This window comes from Micropterus dolomieu, linkage group LG19, assembly GCF_021292245.1.
Source record: "Micropterus dolomieu isolate WLL.071019.BEF.003 ecotype Adirondacks linkage group LG19, ASM2129224v1, whole genome shotgun sequence".
NCBI classification, from domain to species: Eukaryota; Metazoa; Chordata; class Actinopteri; order Centrarchiformes; family Centrarchidae; genus Micropterus; species Micropterus dolomieu.
The window spans coordinates 27,201,421-27,222,884 of record NC_060168.1 but is presented as its reverse complement, the minus strand read 5'-3'; the positions used below and the strand labels follow the sequence as shown (position 1 = coordinate 27,222,884).

At 38.3% G+C, this 21,464-nt stretch overlaps 4 protein-coding genes across 16 annotated transcripts in view; 2 read left to right on the top strand and 2 right to left on the bottom strand.

Annotated features, from left to right (window-relative positions):
• Positions 1-1,086, bottom strand: part of rapgef2b (Rap guanine nucleotide exchange factor 2b) — a 107,872-nt gene extending 106,786 nt beyond the window's left edge. For all 10 annotated transcript variants that reach the window (XM_046030116.1, XM_046030117.1, XM_046030124.1 and 7 more), the window contains exon 1: positions 444-1,086. In XM_046030116.1, coding sequence (XP_045886072.1) covers positions 444-512 — 69 coding nt within the window. In that variant the 5' untranslated portion in view covers positions 513-1,086. The remainder of the gene's footprint in view (positions 1-443) is intronic.
• LOC123957391 (uncharacterized protein C4orf45) lies at positions 631-8,135 on the top strand. Of its 2 annotated transcripts, none has more exons than XM_046030128.1 (5): positions 631-943; positions 3,703-3,922; positions 4,700-4,929; positions 5,376-5,434; positions 8,007-8,135. In XM_046030128.1, exons 2-5 carry the CDS (start codon positions 3,862-3,864, stop codon positions 8,068-8,070), a joined length of 414 nt encoding a protein of 137 aa, XP_045886084.1. In that variant the 5' UTR covers positions 631-943; positions 3,703-3,861; the 3' UTR covers positions 8,071-8,135. The 2 variants fall into 2 exon arrangements, with proteins under 2 accessions (XP_045886084.1, XP_045886085.1); XM_046030129.1 differs by lacking the exon at positions 631-943 and adding an exon at positions 1,770-1,847.
• A 2,298-nt stretch (positions 8,136-10,433) lies between these two features.
• ppid (peptidylprolyl isomerase D) lies at positions 10,434-18,410 on the top strand. The gene is made up of 10 exons (XM_046030047.1): positions 10,434-10,608; positions 11,363-11,503; positions 12,121-12,227; positions 12,532-12,720; positions 13,294-13,416; positions 13,943-14,049; positions 14,859-15,000; positions 15,731-15,817; positions 16,153-16,195; positions 17,841-18,410. The coding sequence occupies exons 1-10, from the start codon at positions 10,524-10,526 to the stop codon at positions 17,927-17,929; spliced, it is 1,113 nt and encodes a 370-aa protein (XP_045886003.1). The 5' UTR covers positions 10,434-10,523; the 3' UTR covers positions 17,930-18,410.
• Positions 18,407-21,464, bottom strand: part of etfdh (electron transfer flavoprotein dehydrogenase) — a 28,534-nt gene continuing 25,476 nt past the window's right edge. For all 3 annotated transcript variants that reach the window (XM_046030044.1, XM_046030045.1, XM_046030046.1), the window contains one exon: positions 18,407-19,065. In XM_046030044.1, coding sequence (XP_045886000.1) covers positions 18,902-19,065 — 164 coding nt within the window. In that variant the 3' untranslated portion in view covers positions 18,407-18,901. The remainder of the gene's footprint in view (positions 19,066-21,464) is intronic.

Here is a 21,464-nt window from a genome sequence, read left to right as displayed (position 1 = left end):
CCTCTCACATACTAATCTCTCTACTCTTTTTTTTTATTTTTTATAAAATGCTGCAAAATGCAAACGTCAGTTTAGCACGAGACAACGTGGTGCCAAATGCACAAGTCTCAAATGTAAAAAAAACAAGAGGCACCAACTGAGGCTAGTTTGGGTTAAATTCCCACGAAGGCTTCAGCTCCTGTAGTAAGCCTTAAGTAACGTTAGCCTTGATTATCTCTGCTGATAGCCGGTTTAGCGGGATGTATCCACACGTAACACAACAAGCTGAATGGCAACAGTTGCACACAGAAACACTGCTCGGTTAACGTTACTCTGTAAATATGGTGAATGCTGTAATGTTAAATTGTAGCAACCGAGTGGTGAACCGAGCTGAAGTCTCCACTTTTACGTACAGATTCCATTAATGATTAGACAAATGAGAACAATCATAAATTATTTCTGACCTGTTGCGTCCTTTCAGCCGGATTCATCATCACAGCCTGCCGAAAGCTGTTATCCACATAAGACGCCATTGTTTTGAAAGACGCCGTCTGGAGGATACTGAATTTCTTATCCTAATAAAATGTTTATTAATATCCAGCGCCACGGATAGAAACAAAAGAAGTCCCCCTGCTGTCTTGCTTTATTCTTGTCGCCTGTGCTCCGATTCTAGCGGATAAGCTGGGAGTGCCCGGAGCCAGGCCACGACTGAAGCCAGACAGCCGAGCAGTCTCCTCGGAGTGTCTGTCTTTCTTTGCCCGAGCCGAAACCGGCTGCCAGCAGCAGTCCCACCGTAGAAGAAACTTCTTTTAAAAGCGCGGCTCAAACTGTCTCTTAAGAGTTATTTTCTTCACGTAAAAATGCCCCATTACTCAAGGCAACGTTCATCAAAGCCATTCCTGGTCTCTTCAGCATTCTGCTAGCGACGAAAAGAAATCCCATGTATGTTCCACAAAACAAAAAGGTAAGCAAAGGGCGAACAGTTATCCGGTCAACAACAACCTGGCGTCCATTATGAGAGGTACACCCGAGTACACTCACAGAGAAAATGCATTATATTAACATTTTTAATGGGACTAAAAGTGACGATAGGACCGCCGCCGCTGCGCTCTGTTGTATGCCACCATGGTGACTGACTGACACAGCAGAGGAAAGCCAGCCACAGCAAACACTTGCACTTCCTTCAAAGGTTTTCAAAATAAACCTCCAGAGAGAGAGCAACGTGTTTCACGTTAAAACAAAGAGACAATAAAGGAAACTGGATATATTCAGGGAGGGGTCTGCCTGCGGTAAATTACATCTTGTGCCCCCCCCCCCCCCAAAAAAAAAACAAATGTCATTTTCTCTGCACGTAAGTATACGCTAAAAATAAAAATCTATATACAAAATGTCATTCCATATGCAGGTATATTAAATAACAGAAAATGTTCATATGATATACAAGTTGAATTTTGCTGTCCATTACCTTGAAAAGACAAATTAAATCCAAGGACGAATGAAAATCACACATTAGACTAACGTTAGCGTACATGAGCGTACAACAATGAACTGTAAGGTCTACCACGCACGATGATCGGTTTTGGTTTATATCGATACGCTGTGTGTTTTTAAATTCAGTCGCAGTTGCTTAAATGTTACTAATTTTGGTTGCAATTATGCCTGTTTCGTGGGAGCAATTTTATTGTCTTATGTTGGTGGCAAAATCGTTGCATTTCCTGTCTAACTGTTGTTATCTGTGTTTGACTTGATGGAGATTTAGTCACAAGAGGCGGCTCATGGGCGAGTCCATTTAACAAAAAAAAGTGGGACTAGGGAGGGGGTGCAATGTGGCAAAGTGATGCTTTGGGACCACCTAGTGACGCAATAAGGTAATACATATTTAGGCTAGATGTAGGTTTATACAAAAACGCAGGATGTGATTACCGGTATTAGAAAAACCTAGTTATCTTCAGTGGTGGAATAACTCTGATCTTTTACTTAGGTAAAAGTACTCATTCCAAGTAAAAGTCCTGCATTCAAAATCTTATTGAAGTAGAAGTATTGGTATCAGAATACACCTGATAGTAGCCTACCAAAAATAAAAGTACTCATTATGCAGGATAGCCCATTTCAGAATAATGTAGGCTTCAAATCAAATTGTAATTATTGATGAATTAATGTGTAACCATCCTTAATGTTGTAGCTGGTAAAGGTAGGGCTATTTTCAGCTACTTAATGTACTGCCAGGTAGCTTAATACATAATAATACATCTTAATTTATTAGTTGATTTAAATTTTGTATTAATAATCTGAATCTGTAAAGTAACTAATATTGTCAAATAAATATAGGCCTAGTGGAGTAAATAAACAAGAATATTAGAGGTATAAAGTAACATACAAAGGAAATACTCAGTCGTTTTAATAAAGGATTAATCATTTCTTTGTCTTTGTTTCCATAACCATATTGACATCAGTCACTTGTACAAATCATAGCCTGCATAAAGCTGTCAAGACCATGGGCCTAATACAGTTAACAAGCCGTCAATGACACCATAATTGTTTCCTCAATGTCAGATAGGGCAGATGGCTGTGCCAGTGACAGTAGCCCACTGGTTAAAGTGGTGGCCTATTGACTTTCCATTGTGTGTAAAGCCTTTGCTGAAGCAGCATCCTCACAGACAAAATGGATTAATTCTGTGTATTGACAAAGCATAACTGCTTTTTAAAGAATTGCTAAATATAAGTTAATTACGTGCCACGGACACACTTCAGATTAAAGAATTAGCTTTTTCAGTGCAGTTCCCCATAGATGCACAGTTCTGACAGACCTTTTTTTTTTTTTTTTTTTTAAAAAGCCACTCCATATCCATTTATTTTGGGCTGCAATAATCACTATAATACTCCACAAGATCCTTCAGGGATTGAGTTATACACCCAGTGTCCGCACAGGGTGTTAAAATGTAAGATAAGATAATTTAAGAGTAGCACAGAGACAGGCTGGGAGGTAAGAAAAAAATAAGACAAAGAAAGAGATATAAAAAAATCAGAGAAGGAGAGTTGACATAAAGAAGCTACACACAATATATACATTACAATACCTTAGACTATACGAGTGAATTATGCTAATGTGTGTAAAGAAGTCTATTCCAACTCCGGCAGCCATTATGGTGAACCTTGTATATACTATTAGTTTATAGGTATGAATAATACCTATATACTTATAGCATATACAATATACAAAATAATATAATGATAGGAATGTTATGCTGTTGAATACTCAAAATACATCTGGACATATCCAATGTGTATATATGCAACGGTTGTATCCTCTGATATACCAAAGGTAAAGAGTTACGTAAACAAACCACAGTAAAGTTTAAGAGATGTGTTATAAACCACAAACAGTTATTGACAAGTGCACGTCAGGGATTTGATCCCAGGACCTCTCACACCCAAAGCGAGAATCATATCCCTACACCAACAAGCCACAAATCCTCTCTCTGTTTCAAAGAAAGACTCAGATTTCATCACAGTAGGAATAGCTTTGAATATATAAAGCAATGAGAAGTGCTGCTTTTGCTGGATAGTAGAATGTAACACTATTATTATTTTATGGCATTTCTTCCTTCATGTTAATTTATTTCATTAAGTTATCTGGGGTAAATTTAGTTTAAAAGTAATGTGTAGTGTAGCACTGTAGACATGCTTCAATAGCAGCATCCCTTGTTTTTACAATGTAACTAGGACACAACCGCTGACACCATGACAACCAGTGGTTGCATGACAATCAACCATGACCCTGTGGACAGAGCAGACTGCTGGGCTCAAGTTATCACCCAAGGGTTGCCATTATATATCTGTGTCTAGCCTGCAAATAATCCAAACATAACAGTGGAAAAAGTAATGCAAAGAAGTGAAGCAGCTGAAGGAAAACCACAGCATGGACAAAGGATGATTTTTACAGGTAGGAGAAGCATGGAGAAATATTATTTTATTGTGTCCTTCAAAATGCAATAGTAAAATTGTTAGTGTGAATTAGTAGGAAAGTATGTATTGTCGGACTGCTACAAGCCATTTTCCTGTGAAATTATGCTAAGTGTGTAACAATTATACGATGTCCGAGCATATGTTCTGTGTCCATGGAAATGTAACTGTAATTGGACACATGATGGCACTGTAACCTGGGCCAAAAGTTAGTTGTCATGTTGACTGTGTGCTTGTGTGGTTTGGGTAATTGTGCAGTACATTATCTTGCATGCATTAGGGCATGTCAATGACACTGCGATAATTCATGCATAAGACAATTTACAGCATGACGTGCAAACATATTGTCTAATTTGTGTTATTGTCTATCTCTGTATGATATCATCACCCAATATTTAATGATTAAAAATTTATGTTTCCTTTACACGAGTGCTATTACTCTGAATAAACACTGAAAAGGAACATCAATTAGGCATTAGACAATTAGCTTTAACAAATCACCCTGAGCTAAATGCTGAATGGATGCACTCTTTCATTTTTTGACTGAAACTAACTGAAACAATCTGTTTCTCTTTCCCCCATTTTGTGCTTCTCATTGTCATTTAGTTCACATTTTCCTTACTCTACAATGAATTAATCAGTGTATTTCTTTCTTTATTTTTTATTTGTGTCTGTAGAATCTAATTTGTGAGTAAATGATTCAGGATCATTTGGCTCTTTTACCTTCTTTTCTCACATGCCCACTGATTCTAACAAGGCCCAGATGGAATTGGAGACTACAGGCCAAGATCAAATTATTTCCCCCGGTACATCGGTGTGGGCGCCTCATCACCTGAGGCCACAGGTGACCTCAGTTACTTGTGCCGAGCTGCACCACATGCCCCACCTCCCATGCCCAAGCAGAGCTATGTGGGGGAGGTTGGCTGGGGCTGGCAGTATAATCAGCTGTTGAACAGCGGGACGCTGCACAGCAATATGCAAATTAAGGTACAGCTAAAATCCACCATGTCCATCTTGTGAGTATGTAGAAGCATCATCCTTCACAAAGTTACACTGAGCATGACTTTGAGAAGTAGTTGGATATGATGGCCAAGAATTCTATCAATGTTGGGGCAAACAGTTGCACAGCAGTAATGAATGGACCCTTAAGCAGATATGGATCAGCTTCTGTAATTTTTGTTCATCTTATAATTAAAATATTTTGTTGAGTAAACATACTTCACATGTATAAAATATGTGTTGGTCATCAATACATATTTATTTTTGATGCTGTTGATTATAAAAAAAGTCACACGTTCTTAACAAGGAATGTGCATTTTCACTTTCCTCTTCAGGTCAACTGGAGTTACACAAATATGTTGTGGTGGTTTAATTTGAAAGAGCATTCCAGGGATAAATTAAGCTGAACTTAGTCCTTCTTTTTTTTCAAACAGAAAACTGAGTTACGGACAGCTTTGGAAGACAGAGTGACTCAAAGGTTCCAGAGTGAACAGTAAGACAGCATTTGTGTTAATACCTCACATTGGACATGTTGAATGTATTTTGTTTCCATCCGTCAGAATCATATTACGTGTGTGTGCTGTGTCAAATGGATAAGTAAGAACATCTCAGGTTTGCTCAGTATTGAGTGACTCCATTGTTGGTTATCTGCTTCCCCATTTATAATGCAACACTTTTGGACGAACACACACCACCTCAAACAGTAGATAAGAAACCATCCAGACAGACCTGGACACAGTCACCAACCACTGACACACTGATAATACTGACCTAAACAACCACTCTGGAAGGTTTATCTTATTAACAATTTATAAATAAAACCTACATTCAACTACATTAAATAAACAAGATGTGACAGTAAACATGAGATTACCATTTCCCCCTTTATATTTACACACTTTAATCTTGATTCACTAGAAAATGAATGGGAGGTGGTGGCTCTGTTTAGTTTTGTCTGTCCGCTGTGACTTTACCTTTAGAAAAACTAGAGCTGATCCTGACAAGCTTTCACATGATGAAAGGGCTGCACTTGCCAGAATTTGAGAAATAATGAGGTTAAGTCCAAAGGTTTTTGATTATCCATTAATCCATTTATTTGAACTTATTTTGTTTTTTTGCTGTAGACAGTGAATTTTTAAGACATTCAATCTGAAATATAATGCATTTTCTGCTTTAAAAACCCGACATGTGAACATTGTGTCTAACTCTAGAATGTAAACCCCTCTTTATGTCATTACTACCCAAATCCCAGAGATATTATCAGGTGCATGCCCTTTGAATAGTCCCAGAGACTTGAATAATCTATTCTAAGGTGCATTGAAGCTATTCTGTTAAACTTAACTAAGACATTTAATGGTGTTTTTTCCTTCAATTTGTCACCCATGTGTATGTTTCTCCATTTTTCATTTATTCAGTAATTTTTTATAATTTTTCTGGTCTATAATGAGTATCACAGCACCATGGGGCCACTATAGACTGTGACATTATTGTTGTTACAGGGACAGTGCACAGTAAACTATGTCACTGTCTCTATATAAGCCAAGCAGACAGTTGTTTGTGAGAGAACTTGTACGACAATACCAAGAAAACCAGAAAGAAATCCACAAAATACAATATAGAAAGTACAAAATGGTAAAGCACACAAAGAAGCATGCAAGACAGAAAACCTAGACGGTGATGCCAGCAATGAAACAACAGAACACATTGAGACCAACTAAAACTGGGGAATAACACGGTGTGAAAAGCCATAGCCATGCAGAGACAAGCACACAGAGGCTCGGTAGGATTACATTTCTGGCTACATTCAAGCCAGGTTTAATGAGATTGACAAGACTGAAGAAGGAACTCTCTTTATGCAATGAAAGGATGTTCTAAGAAACAGTACTATGTGAGTGTGAATTTGTTATTACAGTTTTAAAGTGGGCACAATTGGTGAACTGGTTTTGTTTTATATACAGTCTATGGTTTGTTATTAGGCCCACAATCCCTAAGAAGTGTTCAATGAGCGGTTTCCTGGAATCAACCAATTCTATACCCATTCAGTCAGCTCACACAATACAATAGCACATAACAAAGACATTCTTTAAGGAAGCAGGCACCGGACTTCCATGGGTAGAAAACATTTGTTCTTTATGTAGGAAAATGTTTCAAAAAGTATGTATTGGAGAGTTTTAATAAACCCAATAACTATTATACTATTTTTTTTTAAAGCAGACAAGCAATAACAAGAGATAATGCAAAGGTAACGTGTTAGGAAATACTAGTAATGTAAGGGTCAGAGAGAGATTTGGTCTGATGAATAGAATATGAATAGGTAGAAAATCTACTTTCAAGGAGAATTTGCTGATGTCTTACATGATATGCAAACACAGCAAGTAATGCAAAGTGCAAAACAAGGCAGATCACACTCATTGATTCAAAGCAGCCAGCCCCAGCTTAAGCATCTACTAATCCCTCCTATGAAGGAGCCCTTCTGCAAAGGAGCAACATGCATCACAGTTTTGTAGATGGTTGTGTAAGGATGCATTATCAACAGCATGTGGGTTGCTTCACTAATGCATCTGAAAGTATGCCGTGGCACAAACTGATGTTATTCTGCCAACAACAACCTACCCCAGGCAAATATTGGTCAGAACTTACAAACATAGTCAGAATAATGTTTTTGTAAGGCTGGCATTCTGGGAAGTAGCAGCAATCCTCTTCTGTGTTGACACAGATCCATCAGCTGGGTCACAGATAATAGAGGAAATTCTGCAAGTAACATTCACTACATTCCCAGGCTCTCAAGCCTCCCAGCCATTACATGTACTGTACAGTAAATAAGTAAAAAATGTTATTTGTTCATTTGATAATCTGTATGGGACGGGGTCAGAGTTTTTGCACGCCACTGACTGAAATGTGGTCAAGAAGGCCGTGAAATCACAAAAATCTCTAGCATCCTACTCCAACATTAATCTTCATTGTCCTTACAAATATATCTCAATGTGAGAATTATTCTTATTAAAGGATGGAATTTTAAAAATGTCTCAGTAGCCACTGATTGCTGTCTATTTGTTTCCTCCCAGAAAGAACATGACGAATGACTCACTCCAAGTCAACACCAAGTTCCACAGAGACAGTCAGAGCTAACAGCAGATGGCATTCTACTACCCACGGCGGAGGACCTGACTGTTAATGAGATGTGTCATGTGTGATTAAACATCTTTTTATCCCTGTAACTTGTTGACTTTTCAACAGTTTCATCACTTTTTCACACCCTTCAGCCTGAATGATTCAGGAGATATTCACCCATTTTCTTTTTTCATGTCAGCTTGAATCAGGTCAGATTCATATTATTTTCTTGCACAATTCTACATACATTTGAAAGTTTCTGGCAAGATTATGAATATGAACTGGGCAAACAAGGGTTGAACTCTTTGTCAAAGTTTTCACAATCTCCTCGAAGCAGTGTGACATGGCACTGATTCCTCAAACTGATTCCCTCCAAAAATAACAGCGACAACCAAGTTGGTGTTGTTTATCAGAGGTCCTCCTCCCTTCTCACAAGGTCACAGATAAAGACTTTTGATTCCTGCATGAGAAGCAACTGGTAATCCATCCCCACGGCTGTAGCAATCATATCCACTTATGTCTGGAGTAGATAACTGTACACATTGTTTACCACAAGAGAAACCACCACTTTTCGAGCCACAGAGACATCCATATCTCAAGTTCAGCTGCAATTTGCTGGTAATACCATCACTACAATAGGCTGGCCTCAATTTGACACCCACCTGAAATCATGTTATGATTGAACTGAGTTGCGAAAGAACATTGTATGCATTTACAAGACAGTCTGGGCGCATACTACATGCAGTCAGAGTGAAGGGCAGAGTCAAAAGCTTCATAAATCCGCAGTGGATCCATTGCGATTGCAGTTAGTTCAGGGATCTTTGAATCCCCAGTTAAGAAAAGATTAATCAGTATTTCCTTATAGGTCTAATTCAGTGGTTCTAAACCTTTTTGGTTTGTGGCTCCGAAAACAAAGCAATGTCCACTTGTGGTAGAATTATCCAGTATTTATAAATTTAAAAAAGCAACAATTAGAGGAAAGCCTTAAGGAAGACATACCTTTGTGCAAGCTTAACATTCTTTTACCCTCCAGCTACACAAAGGAAGCATTACAACATCAGAATCAGAAATGCTTTATTGGTCCCAAAGGGGATATTGTTTTGATACAGTTGCTCACATTGCTTAATAAGGCATTAAAGAAAATATAAATAATAATAAAAAAAAACATTGGTAAGTAGATAGACTCACAACGTCACAATGTGTTCTAGCGGATCAGTTTGTTGAGTCTGCTTGCGTACACTACCTGCTGCCCCAGCATTCAAAAGCAAACAGGATAGCACTGGCCACCAAACACTCATAAAACATCCTCAGCTTTGTCCGGCAGATGTTGAAGGACCTCAGCCTCCTCAGAAAATAGAGATGTGCTCTGACCATTCCTGTAGAGGGCATGACTGTTCTTTGCCCTGTCCAGTTAATTGTCAATGTGCACTCCCAGGTACTTGTAGTCCTCCACAATGCCCACACTGACTCCCTGGATGGAAACTGCTTTACTGGTGCCTTTACCTTCCTTAGATCTACAATCCTTTGTCTTTGTCACGTTGAGTTGCTCATGGTTCTGCTCATGCCAAGTTCCCCAACACAGCCCTGTATTCAGTCTCATCACCCTTGCTAATACATCCAACTACAGAAAACTTCTGAAGCTAACAGGACTCGGTGTGCTCCCAGTGTTGCTGAGTGCTGACCAGTCTGTCCGACACACAGTTACAGAGTTGCAGATGCACATACTGTGGTCTGCCAGTCAGGTAAGTAACCATCCAGGACATGAGGGGCCATCTGCCTTCATCACTGTCAGCTTCTCCCACAGCAGGGGTGGCCGGATGGTGTTGAAGTCAAAATACATGTCCCTCGCAATACACAGCTTGTCCTGGTGGGTGTAGATGCGATTTAGCAGACAAATTATATATATTATATATACTTTTTTGGGGGGACAAAATCTTTTCAATTAAGGTATCACTTGAATTGGCCTATCTATAGGCTATAGTCCGTTGCATGAAACATTGACTAGCTTACAGAGCAAGAAATACATCAATGTTACCAGTCATTATTGCATGATATTTATCATATATAAACGGTATATTGATATTACATAGCTTAACTGTAATAAAGGATTGTATCCATTTAAAAGAAAAGTTGACAACTCGCTTAGTGGGAATTTTATTTTACATGACTGGAAGTTTCAGTAAAGCGCACAATCGCATGCGTACATTTCAAAGGATATTTGGTTTGTTCTTGACCTTTTGGGTTTGAAACTCAAGGATATAACTCACCAGTCATTAATTTCGTTACATCGAAACGCTGAAAAATCCTGCAAAACATTCGCAACAGAGTTGTATTATTTTGAAATGTTTTAACCGGAAGTTATTGAGTTAATTCTTCCTCGTTTCCTCCAGCGGCCCTGCTCTGCTCCAGTACGCCGGCCGGGTTTAGCAAGGTTAGCTGAAACAAGTGTCTTAAATCGCCTTGTCCTTAAAATGTCTCACCCAACACCGTCTGTCACGCCTTCAAACCCCGAAAACCCCCGTGTCTTCTTCGATGTGGACATTGGTGGAGAAAGAGGTTAGGACATTTTGATTTTAATGTCCGCTAACAGCTTTTTTAAGGGCCAGTTTAACAGATAACTTTAGTCTTGTTAGCTTAGCACGATTCTAGTTTACTCTCGTGACACCTCGATACCGATTCCTTTAGTAACTGCCAGGAACGATATGCCTTACAAATAAGCCAGTGTGTAAAGCACACGACATTAACCTGCTTATGTTTAATGTGAGCTAACCTTAGCACAGAGTGAGATAAATGTTTATTTAGCGAGCTTGTCGCTCCTCTTGTGAGTGAATGAACCACGTGCGGCTGTGTTGTCTAGTAAGACTTGTAGGCTAAATGTAGCTCTCCTCACCCTTAGCTTTGCTGTCATACCATTGTAATCTAGCTTTCAGAGTCATAGCAGTTGGTAATTGTTAATCACATGTATAGGTCACTTAATATTTGCTCAAGGAGTTTATTTACTTCACTTGCTGCAGCTATGATAACAAATAAAAAAGTCACAAAGAAGACATACTAATTTACTGTTTGGCCTATTTGAGTATATTTAGCTATGTCAGGTTATGTGTAATGCTTCCATAATACCTACATTTCCTGCTCCACTTTATTTTAGTAAAAATAAGAATTAAAAAGTAATGTAACAGTAAAGATTTGTTCTATGAAGGAAGCATGTGATAACTTGGTCCAGACTATTCTCATATACACTATACTGTAGGTAGTTTAGTCAGTCACTTGTACAGTAACTTCACACTGATTTATTTTTTCCTGCCCATAGCTGGCCGAATAGTTCTGGAGCTGTTTGCTGATATCGCCCCCAAAACTGCTGAAAACTTCCGGGCACTCTGCACTGGAGAAAAAGGCACTGGCAAATCGACCGGGAAACCGCTGCACTTCAAAGGATGCCCATTCCACAGAAGTAAATAGCCTTCACATCTGCATATAATGTGACATTTAAATTTGGAAGCTAACCTTGAAGTTTTAGTACACACACACACACACACACACACTTGGAGAATCTGTAGTTACTTGGCTACTGAGCTCCGCTTTAAACACACCCTTCTTTTTAAGGTGTCAGCTCACCGTAATCCGTGACAAATGAAACTATATGCATGGCAAGTTTTATAAGGGGTTAGTGGGGAAATGTTTTGGTGATCTCCCCCTATAATTAAATGCCAAGCATTACCCATTGATTAAATTACTTTAAATTGGTACCACAGAGGGCAGACAATAAGGATTGTGTTGCACTTGAACATACACATAAGAGTGTGTTTCTTAAAAATAGATTACGGTAATGGAAAAGTTGGCAGACAGGTAGTCAGCTGCTGAATATTGTAAAAATGACAATGCACTTATTCATGCTTTTCAACAGCCATGAGACAGTATAGTTTTAAAAATGCAAAGTTAACTGCCTGGATTTTAATTGGCTAATTGATCCTTTGGTTCTTTGCCTTTTAAATTAGGTACCCCTAAAGCACAATTGACATTCAGTCTGGTTGATCTGGTAATAGTTTGGCTGTGAATTGTTTTTGGCAGTCATCAAGAAGTTCATGATCCAAGGAGGTGACTTCTCCAACCATAATGGCACTGGGGGTGAGAGCATCTATGGGGAGAAGTTTGAGGATGAAAACTTCCACTACCAGGTAAACGACTTAACACACATTTTAAAGAGGTCTACACTGTTGCTCGGTTTCCTCTTCCATCATGTTATGTTTGTAATCACTATTTTAAGCTATATTAAGCAGACTAAAACATTTTGACTTTAAAAATAAAAGTTTTACAAATATCAGACAGAATCCAGGTTTAAATTGACAACAGGCCTTAAAAGTGCTTGTTTTTGAAAAACATTGAAATAATCAAACTACATTCTCACTCCTACATGCGCAGTTGTTTTTGTGTTTCTGTGTGCTCATAGTGCCATCTTTTGTCTTTTCCTTCTCCATGTAGCATGACAAACCAGGTCTGCTCAGCATGGCAAACGCTGGGCCAAACACCAACGGCTCGCAGTTCTTCATTACTACTGTCCCCACACCACACTTAGATGGCAAGCATGTCGTCTTTGGACAATTGTTAAAAGGGATGGGAGTCATTAAAATGCTGGAGTCTGTTGACACTAATGACGACGCCCCTGTAAAGGTAAATGTTTTCAGTTAAAATGTATCTGTAAAGTTTAATTCCAAAATAATACATTTATAATAAGAAGTATAATAACAAAAGTAAGTGTTAATGTAGCCCTTACTAATACTGGATTTACCACTATGGTGACGCTTCCAGGTCTTGTGATGTCCTCTTTATTTGATATTTTCTACCATGTAAAGACCAAAACATCTTTGCATAGTTAACTTTCTGAAATAATCCTAGTGAACTAGGTACAGGTGGAATCCTGATTATTTTTTAGTGAGGAGTGAAACTGAACTTTGTTTTTATGTATAAAGACAAAATCTCAAATGTCCTTGTTCGTCATTTGAGACAAAACTCTCAAATGTCCTTGTTTTTATGTGATAAGAATATGAAGGGACATACTGTTTTACTACATTATGTTATATACAGCATTGTGATAGCTGCACCGTTCCTTAGTATGCTTTGTTTGACGCTGTAACTTGACATGACATACTCAAGGAAAACCATTGAATGTGACCTGTGACAATTTTCTGAGCTAAAATTTATATTTTCCTGTCGAAAAATATCTGCTCATGTCTGCCTTTACAGCCATGTGTCATAGCAGACTGTGGTGAGCACAAGGATGGAGACAGCTGGGGCGTTGCACCAACCGATGGATCAGGGGACACCCACCCAGACTTCCCTGAGGACTCTGACATCGACTTTAAGGATGTAAGTATCCGAGAGGTCTTTGATCTTCAAGGACACGGTGGAATTTGGCAGATAGCATCAGACTGCTCTGCGGGCGCAGTTAAATAGCCACTCTGGATTTTGAGAAAAGTTTTCTTCTCCAATGTCAAATGAGAAGATCAATATCAATTTCAGTATCAACATCCAAGACGTGTTTAGACATAGTTTAGCAAACACTTGAAGAAGGGTAAAACAATTAGTATGCCAATGCGGGAACTTGTTCCAAAATGAGGGAGGATAAATTATTACAGATATTCTGTGTTTAGTTTTACTTAGAAATAAGTGGTTAAATAGTCTGGCTAAATGTTTTGTTTACAGCCTGTCTGATTGCCTAGTGGACTTTTTAGCAATGTATCTGTGTTCCCAGACCTTAGCAGGTACTCTGAGCACAGTGTTATCATCAACATTTTCTTGACTTTATCTTATCTTTATTTTTCATGGCAGCAGTCACCACAAAGGAAATGGAATTTAAGTCCCCGGTATCATTTCCCCCTTTGTTTCCTTTCAGGCTGACAAAGTTCTCTCTGTTGCTGAGGACGTGAAGAATATTGGAAACAGTCTTTTTAAGAATCAAGACTGGAAAGCTGCAGTCAACAAATATAGCAAAGCCCTCAGGTAATATAAATTCTGTGTCACTCATCATCGCTTTGTGTGTGTAGTTCACTTTCAGACACGACTGCGTTTATTTAATAGTAAAAAGACATTCATGAAATGAATGGGTGATAATTTAAGAAGCATGTTTTCAAAGAAACTGTCCAAATGAAATAAATGAACAGGTCATCCACATACATTGAAAAAATATTACACCCAGTATCGCAAATATATTTTGTTTTTGGCACCACATGATGTCAAGAAGTTTACTATCGGGGCAGTTTATGGAGATTTAAAAATAGCTAAAATAGTGAACAAATTTAAATGACTAGGGTATCGTAATTATATATTTTCTTGTGGTTAGAAATTCCATGAAAAGACCAAAACTATTTGTCCATCTACTAATGCGTAACGTCATCCCCAGTCTGTATGTGGAATCAGCCCCAACCCCATTTGTTAATACTGACATGACTCTTTAGTCACATATGCATAGTTTAAGGGCTGGGTGTTAATTCAGAAAATTGTATTTTCTTTCTCTTATAATCTTTTAGGCACCATCACACAGTGATTTTCTAAAACAGCTGGCCACTGTAGTTTTTAGCAGACATTACACAAATAGAAGGAAAGAGTGCATTTACTACTGTGCTAGTTCTGTTAAATGAAGTGTGCCTATTAAAAGGGTAAACTGGAGGAAAAGTGTGCAGAAACCACTTTGTGTCTTTGAGTAAAAGCTCCCACTGCAGTTTCACTTGTGATTCAGATCAATTATTGCTCATCAGGATCCAATTCCTTTAACTGACAACGAGCCTGATTTATTTTTTTTCTTCTGCCAGGTATTTGGAGGTGAGTAGAGAGCACCTGGAGGAGGAGGTGCAGCAGAAGCTGGAGCCCACAGCCCTCAGCTGCTTCCTAAACACAGCAGCATGTCAGCTGAAGATGCAGCTGTGGCAGGATGCTCTAGACAGCTGCAATGAGGTAAATCTGGCAATACTCATGCTAAGAATTTAAACTCCGGCTATTATTTTCATTATGACGGATTGTTTTGTTTTCTTTTTGGGTGGCTAAAATATTTTAACAAGTTGTTCAAAATGTAGTTATGCTTTATTGCTGAGTTACATGAGAAGAGCATTACCTCATGTCTGTATGGTAAATATGAAGCTACCTCCAGCAGCCACTTAGCTTACCTTAGCAAGACTGGGAACAAAATCTACCCACCAGCACCTTTAATACTCATCAAATAATTTATGTCTTATTTGTTTAGTCAGTACAAAAAACTGTGAGAACTAAACATGGTTTTACGAGGGGTTTATGTGTCAGACCATTTATTGGACGGGAGCAGTGACTTCCTGGAGTCACTGTGAGGTTGCAGGGCAACCATTAGAGATTAAAGCAAACAAGTGAATTTCCCCAAATTTCAAAGTATTTGTTTAAGTTGTTGGTAGTATACAATATATTTTGTACTTGCATTCAGTATGTAAGTGGATCTCTTTATTTCTGGCAGGATAAAGTCAGCTTCCCAGAAATATGATTTATGTGCTAATGCACTTGAATAAGGTTCTGGCTGGACCCAATATACCTAATCAGTGGTAGGGGGAATATAATGGGCTCTTGAAAAAGAATAAATGCAAAATAATATTGACAAATTTCATAAAACATTCAAGGATATAATTTAATTTCTGGTGTGTATTTGTGTTGCGTCTTACAGGCTGTAGAGCTGAACGAAGCGAACACTAAGGCACTTTTCCGGAGGGCCCAGGCATGGCAGGGGTTAAAGGAATACAGCAAAGCCATGGTAACATCCACACAAGCACCCTTCTCTTTTAAGTGGCTGTTTAAATATCAAAGATTGAGAGCTTTTTGTATGAGATACTCTGCAACACAACAGTTCAAAATGTACGTGTTATTTTATACAGCATTAGCAGCACAGGTCTTTCCTGTGGACTAAATAGTTTGGATGAAGGAGAAATAGAAATTTTGTATTGTAGTTAAGCATTTGGCAGATGGTTACATGTCCTAGTTTATACAAGATAGAATCCAGGTGCATTAATTTTGAAGATGTTCAGTATTTGGTGCAGTCTCAGGGCACGTTGACTTACCTAATTGTTTTCTGCACCTGTCATCTTTCAGATTGATCTGAAGAAAGCTCAGGAAATAACTCCAGAAGATAAAGGTGGGGGATTTGTCTTCTAGCATTTTCTGTTTGCTCAGCCTTCACCCACGCCAAGAATATTTTCCTTCTTCACCCCCATTTGCACATTTAGTTTTATTTATTAACATTTCATGCATATTCAAATGCATTATTCAAATTTAGCATCCAAGCTCATGAACAATAGTCCACGACTGAAGGAAAGGTTTATTGTTCCTCCTAATTGAACTTTATGGGGAGAATTTCTGGTGTTATTCATGAAAGGTCATTTGCAGGACAATAATGAATCAATCCATTCATGACTCTCTCACTTGGTTACTAGGGTTTAGTTACAGGAAGTGTAGTCAAAGTGCATATTCTGCAACCTGACCTTAACATTAATTTGTCACTGCATGGTACATACAACGAAATTCAGGTGCACTACCTTAAACGGTGCTCAAAATGAAAAACAAAACCACACATCTAATATTCGCACGCCGGCACGCACGCAAACAATTGTCAACATACTCAGTGAAAAAAATATAGAGTCTTAAAAGTATGTACTGTACAGGTACAAATCAAGAGTATGGTGGTAGTTTCCTATTCAGTTACATGAACTATTGCATGAACTATAACTTTGAATACTATTTATCAATAAATGGTAAGTCTTGAAGGTATTTATTGCCAGTTCTTAATAGGATGTTGGTCATGAATGAAACAGGTGCTGTAGTTTTACTTATTTTCAGTGTAGGTGAAATGCTCTTTAGAAAAGACTGCAGTTCACTATCCCGCTATTTTATTGACATAACCTGTGTTCAGGATGAGCAGCGTGCAACCAAAACATCACCATGTATGCCAAATGATCAAGGACCATTTTAAGAATATAGGACTGTAGCCAACTTTAGCACTGTACCAGCTTAACAGACAACGCTGCTGTACTGCTAAAACTCCCTCAGCTACCAGTGGCTGAAATCTGATGTTACTGACCAAAAAGGATATTATGGTTTAAAAACGCACACCTTATCTAGCTACTTTAAGCGTGACTCATGAGCACATTATTCACAGCCACGTGCTTTCTAGTGCCTAATGTATTTTAGCATATAAAGTGGCTAATGAATACTTTCAGTCTGATCAAAGTACATACTGGGACATCCTTCCTAAACAAGCACTTGCCATTAGCAGAAATAAACCATCCTTAATAAAGAGCAGTGTAAAAGCGTCTACGGACCTGAATTATTAATATGACGATGAGAGCACTGGTGTTATGTGGTAATGTTAAGTATTATCACACTGTATGTTGTCGTGACACACCGATTGGATGTTTAGGGATACAATTTGGAAGTACTACACCCCTTAGTATGTACAAGTCAGAGTGTACTGAGTGGGATCAGGCTCTATGCAAATCTGGAGCTCCTCTCTGCTTTTTGACAGTGATGCACTGCTCTTTTGATATTTTAAGCTGCGGTTTATTGGCTGCAGGCTCGGAGATAAGAGCTATCAGTGCACTTCATGCTCTCCCTGTGCCTTCAGGAGCAGGCAGTCTTTAAAGTAAAATTGACAGTGTGCAGAAAGTGGACATTTGTGCACCAGAAACAATGTTTGAAATTTCAGTATTGAAGGCGAAAAAGTATCCAGTACAAATATATTAATTGAGTAACATGTTAAGCTAATTTTCTGTTTTATTTGACAGCTATCAGCAACGAGATGAAGAGAGTCCAGCTTAAAATCCAGGAGGAGAAGGAGAAAGAGAAGAAAATCTATGCCAAAATGTTTGCATAAACATTTCACCAAATGATGCAATGAATTCTTTAACATAATCAATATTTGAAGTCCTCTCTATATGGTAAGCTGCACTTATTCAGATAAGAAGTCTGCCACCAGGTGAAAATGTTCAGTATCTTTATTTGCCGTGTCCTTTTCTGTTTTCCAGCGAGCACATTTCCCACTGTCTGTATTCCTAGGGAAAAGGGAAAATAACTGTTGTAAGCGTTGACCTGTCTTAATTCTGACAAGTGACTTCACTGTACTGAATAGTTTAAGTGTTAGTCTGATGCATGGCTGACTCCACTGCTGACTCCAAAAACTGGGTTAAAGCTCAACACTGGTCTTTGTTCTGGGGTTTTGAAGTAGTTCAGCAAAGTTGCGTATGTTGTACCGTTTCATGGTAGGGACTTTGATGCAGTTCCCTTGGCCACATAACAGTACATCCATTTGTTTTTATTTATGTTTTACAGAGGTCAATAAAAAAAAAGGGACAACAGTCAAGTGTAATTTATTAACTACTGTGAAATCATCTGATGTACAATACTGTCAAAATATACCTGCAGTAATGCTGACACATACCTTAATTTAATTATGTTGAAAGAAACATTAACTATTACAGTTGGTAAATTATTTTTTAAACACAAATAATGCCCATACTGTGGATTTTATGGCAAACTGCAACTTTTGACTTGTACTTCAATGTTGTATGGTCCTGTATTTTGCATTGGTTTCATAACCTCTGTGCAACATGTCAAACTTAATTCCCCACTCTTTAGATTACTAATTCATTTCTACAACAAAATGCAGTTTTATTTTTAATATCCTTGAATTTTAGCAGATTTTTTTAATACCCTCAAAAACAACTATATACTTATTTTAAGATCCATACTTGGGCACATTTGCCATAGGCTGGCACTTACTGTAACCCTCAATGCATGATACTTTACAGTAATCTTTCTTGACAAAAAGTAAAAAATAAAATAAAGTTCACATTCCATTGTAAGCTGGACCACCACCGCCTTCAGGCACAACCCAGTTGATATTTTGGCTTGGATCCTTGATATCACAGGTCTTACAGTGGACACAGTTCTGAGCGTTTATCTGCAATCTCATCCCATCTCCAGTTTCCACAGGAACATACTCGTACACACCTGGGAGGTTTGGTGGAGAGAAAAAGTAAACTAGTTAGAACATTGACACGTGTGAAATATTTTCATTAATTGTTGCAATTCCATTAAATGTTCCACTTTGTGTTCTGATCAGGATTTATTTTTCTAAAAAGATAAAGAACATCAGGATTATAAACCATGCTTTCTGCGAGGTGTTAGAGAAATAACAGCAATGAAACCTGACAGAAAACAGTTTTATCGTAGTTTAAGTTATTGCCTCAATGCATTCTGTTTTAAAGCTGATATATCGACCTGACAGTTAATGCCCACTGCAGCAGCAAAGGGTTTACATGAAAAGATAGCGGCGCTCATTATGGGAGGCTTTGGAAAATCCCACTGTCTGAATCAGCCATTGATTTCAAAATTGCAGCTTCACTGGCTGTCTTCTGAACAGACATGTTTAGATTGATCATAGTTGGTCATTCACAAATTTGTAGCCTATGTGAATGTGGGTTATATTTGGTCTCAAAACAATAGTCTGAAATTGCCAATGACACTGGCTTGGGGCAGAAGTTGACATTTATTCTTTTTTAATTTTTATTTAAAGATGTTAATTAGTATTGGAAAAGCATTAGTAATAGTACTTCAGTTTCCACTTGCAACAGGTTCTACAGGATCTTGTGGACAAATGTCATGACAAAAGTGATTAAAAAGTAAAAGCCCTTAGATACAAAACACTACCGTGTTATTGTGTGAGACACCACTGCAATCTGGTGGTAATATGCTATATATGTGAATATAAATGGCAGGTTAATAAGGACAGGGTTTGAAAAAAAGTCAACTTATCCTTTAGACTCTAAAGGGTTAGTTATATCCTCCAAAAGAGGATATAACAGCAGTCAGCTGTCACAACTGTCTGCTGCTTTTTGCCATTTACACATTTCTGGAATAACTGTTAATCCATGCCAGCCAAGAATGCCGAGCCCATAGCCAATTATAAAAGTTATTAACCTAGCTAACCCAAATCTGCAGTGTGCAGAAAGTTTCTACAGTTGCTGCTGTCCTGCTTTATCCAATCACCCCCACTCTTTTGTAATGGCTCACCTCTGTGGGCCACAAAAGAATGTCTTGCTGCATTTAACATAGCCACGGACCACAGGTCATTATGTTTAAAAGCTTGCAGAGTATTCAAAGTCAGTCAGTTTTTGAGATTGCGTATGGAATTTAGCTTTTCAATCACAGCTGCTGCACTGGAAAGGACATTTACAAAACCAATAACCTGAGACTGCAAAGTGAATAAATATGCATGCTCATTGCCTCACAGTATTGATAAAAACCCCAAAAAACAATTGTTGTGGACTTTAAAAATGTTTGTTTCAAAGAAATGCTGTGGCAGTAATTTAAAGTTTCAGGTGTGTACGTTTCTTTATATTTTTCTGGGGACCTTGAGTAAACACATCACTCTAAATCATTGCAACTCATTTCTAAAGCAAATTAATGTTTTTCTCTTTGCAGCTTTTAATACTTTTGGAATCAGCGGCTGTTCCAGTTCAGTAATTTCAGAATACAGGGGAGGTATTGCACTGCTTTCTGTTCCTCACTAATTGAATCTGTTCAAACTTACAGTTACACTGTGCTGAAAATTTGGTTGACAGAAGTACATCAAGAACAAACATTGTGTTTATTCAAAAAACAAAGTGTTTACTCCTTTATTGAAGTTTGGTTGTTTACCAAACATTGTGCCTGAAACACTGGTCTCCACCTGGGCCATCTACAGTGGGTACGGAAAGTATTCAGACCCCTTTAAATTTTTCACTCTGTTTCATTGCAGCCATTTTCCAAAAATCAAAAAAGTTCATTTTATTTCTCAGTAATGTACACTCAGCACCCCATCTTGACAGAAAAAAACAGAAATGTAGAAATTTGTGCAAATTTATTAACAAAGAAAAACTGAAATATCACATGGTCATAAGTATTCAGACCCTTTGCCGTGACACTCATATTTAACTCAGGTGCTGTCTATTTCTTCTGATCATCCTTGAGATGGTTCTACACCTTCATTTGAGTCCAGCTGTGTTTGATTATGCTGATTGGACTTGATTAGGAAAGCCACACACCTGTCTATATAAGACCTTACAGCTCACAGTGCATGTCAGAGCAAATGAGAATCATGAGGTCAAAGGAACTGCCTGAAGAGCTCAGAGACAGAATTGTGGCAAGGCACAGATCTGGCCAAGGTTACAAAAACATTTCTGCTGCACTTAAGGTTCCTAAGAGCACAGTGGCCTCCATAATCCTCAAATGGAAGACGTTTGGGACGACCAGAACCCTTCCTAGAGCTGGCCGTCCGGCCAAACTGAGCTATCGGGGGAGAAGAGCCTTGGTGAGAGAGGTAAAGAAGAACCCAAAGGTCACTGTGGCTGAGCTCCAGAGATGCAGTC

What these genes read in the sequence shown, in the direction of transcription:
- LOC123957391 (XM_046030128.1), top strand. Translation starts at nt 3,862, where the DNA reads ATGCAAAGAAGTGAAGCAGCTGAAGGAAAACCACAGCATGGACAAAGG. An exon ending in ACAAAGGATGATTTTTACAG is followed by an intron (nt 3,923 to 4,699) that starts GTAGGAGAAGCA and finishes GATTCTAACAAG; the next exon opens with GCCCAGATGGAATTGGAGAC. An exon ending in ACAGCAATATGCAAATTAAG is followed by an intron (nt 4,930 to 5,375) that starts GTACAGCTAAAA and finishes TTTTTCAAACAG; the next exon opens with AAAACTGAGTTACGGACAGC.
- ppid (XM_046030047.1), top strand. Translation starts at nt 10,524, where the DNA reads ATGTCTCACCCAACACCGTCTGTCACGCCTTCAAACCCCGAAAACCCC. An exon ending in AGGATGCCCATTCCACAGAA is followed by an intron (nt 11,504 to 12,120) that starts GTAAATAGCCTT and finishes TGTTTTTGGCAG; the next exon opens with TCATCAAGAAGTTCATGATC. An exon ending in CTCTAGACAGCTGCAATGAG is followed by an intron (nt 15,001 to 15,730) that starts GTAAATCTGGCA and finishes TGCGTCTTACAG; the next exon opens with GCTGTAGAGCTGAACGAAGC.